This window comes from Salvia miltiorrhiza, chromosome 7 (genome assembly GCF_028751815.1).
Source record: "Salvia miltiorrhiza cultivar Shanhuang (shh) chromosome 7, IMPLAD_Smil_shh, whole genome shotgun sequence".
NCBI lineage: Eukaryota > Viridiplantae > Streptophyta > Magnoliopsida > Lamiales > Lamiaceae > Salvia > Salvia miltiorrhiza.
In genome coordinates this window covers 23,646,320-23,648,307 of record NC_080393.1, presented here as the reverse complement: position 1 = coordinate 23,648,307, position 1,988 = coordinate 23,646,320, and the positions used below count along the sequence as shown (strand labels likewise).

Genomic DNA, 1,988 nt, shown 5'->3' with positions numbered 1-1,988 from the left:
TTTTCAATTTCCAAAATTAAAGTTGTATAACGTACGACCACGAACACGAAGAATCTATCATTCTATCTATATATAGTTAATTTCTAATATCCTATTCTAAAAAAAAAAATTCTAATATCCTATTAACCATATATCTTAATAGCAGTAGATTATCTATTTTAGAAAGTTGTCTATCTATTAATTTCCAATAATCTCAAATTAAATTTAAATCAATATTTATCATGTGAAAAGTTTTAAAAAAAATGAATATAAGAACACTCTCAGTCATACTATACATATATAATTAAACTATTATACAGGATATAAATTAGAAATACTATATTATCAAAAATAGGAAATCCTCCCGGGTCTACCCAGAAAACTCTATAAATAAGTGTGCGACGGTACCTTCCATAAGCTTGCCCACTTCTCCTTTATTTATTTCTTCTTCATTACATTCTCTCTCTAATCTCTATCATCATCATATCCAAAAAGCAATCAATAGGACCCCTAGAAATCCACCACAACTATGGGTGGATCTTCACTTCCTTCTCACAATCTCACTCCTAAGTCCATCAAGTTTCTCTGTAGCTACGGCGGCCGGATTCTGCCCCGCCACTCCGACGGCAAGCTTCGTTATCACGGCGGGGAAACCCGCGTGCTCTCCGTTGATAGCTCTATTTCCTTTTCCGGTTAGTACTTTTATCATATTGATGTTGCATCCATCTATTTAATATATTGCTCGTATATATGCTTATAATTGGTGAAGTTTGGGAAATCTGTTGCACATTTACACGAAGCTGTAATTATAATTGTGATCGTGTAGCACATCTAGCACAAGTGTTTCAGATTTAGGTTTTATTTTAGATGTCATTTGGGGAAATTTTAATTATGAGTTTTCCTTTATAAATTATAGAGTTGTTGGTGAAGATGGGAGAGATGTGTGGATCATCGGTGAGTTTGAGGTGCCAATTGCCCGCGGATGATCTGGACGCTTTGATATCGATAACCTCCGATGAGGATCTAGCCAATCTCATCGAGGAATATGATCGTGCCGCGGCGGCGCCGTCTTCTTCCTTTAAGATCAGAGCCTTCCTTTCCGCCCCCAAAACCATCAAAAAGGTATCTCCGCCTCCCTCCTCCGCCTGCTCCTTCAACAGCCACGCGTCTACGCCGAAATCCCCCTTCGGCTTGTACTCCGGCGGCGGCGGTATACCTCCTAGATGCCCGTCCTCCGGCGGTCGGCCGTTCAAACGGATCTCGTCAAAGCCGCCGGCGTATCCTATTATTGGCCAGAAAGTTACCGGGAAAGTTCCTCATCAGTTTGTGTATCTGTATCAAATTGGGCAGGGAAATGGTTGCCGCGTCGGTCGCCTCGTCCACAGCGGCAACCACTGGCAATAGCCAGAAATCATTTATGGAATCTTCTTATATATATAGAAGTAGAAAGCTATGGTAAAAAATGTAGATGTGAATTATGATGATGTCAGATGCATAGATACGGATGTAGTAGTATATGATCAAGAAGGGGATCCTATTTTTATTGATCCCCGATCGGCGATCTTCGTGCCAAAATTTATGGAAATTTTATGCCTATTTTCGCTTTCCGATCCATACTTATGAATTATGATGCTTATTGCTTTTGTTTCATAATTAATTATGATTAATCATCAATATGGAGTATTATATTTCTTGATTATCCTTTAAAAAATTTGGAAGTTTTTAGTTATTTGTTCAGTTTTGTAGAAGGGTTTCTTCTTTTTAAGCCAAGAGAATATACTACACAAAATAATGTTTCAGATTTCTTATTAGAAATCCAAAGATGTTCTATATCAGAATATTTAACAGAACAATTATAAATATATTACTAAATGAATTTTGACCTAGATATTCTATGTCTTACGAATTTTTCTACGTTTGAACGACCTTGCATTAATTGTATTCTTTCAAGATTCCTTTTTGCTCTCCTTAATAAAAAAAATTGTACTCCCTCCGTACACGAAATATTG

The 1,988-nt window shown here is 37.0% G+C and overlaps 1 protein-coding gene across 1 annotated transcript; it reads left to right on the top strand.

Moving 5' to 3' along the window:
• The first annotated feature begins 356 nt into the window (after positions 1–356).
• LOC130993575 (uncharacterized) lies at positions 357–1,586 on the top strand. The gene is made up of 2 exons (XM_057918503.1): positions 357–671; positions 896–1,586. The coding sequence occupies exons 1-2, from the start codon at positions 509–511 to the stop codon at positions 1,381–1,383; spliced, it is 651 nt and encodes a 216-aa protein (XP_057774486.1). The 5' UTR covers positions 357–508; the 3' UTR covers positions 1,384–1,586.
• The last annotated feature ends 402 nt before the right edge of the window (positions 1,587–1,988 follow it).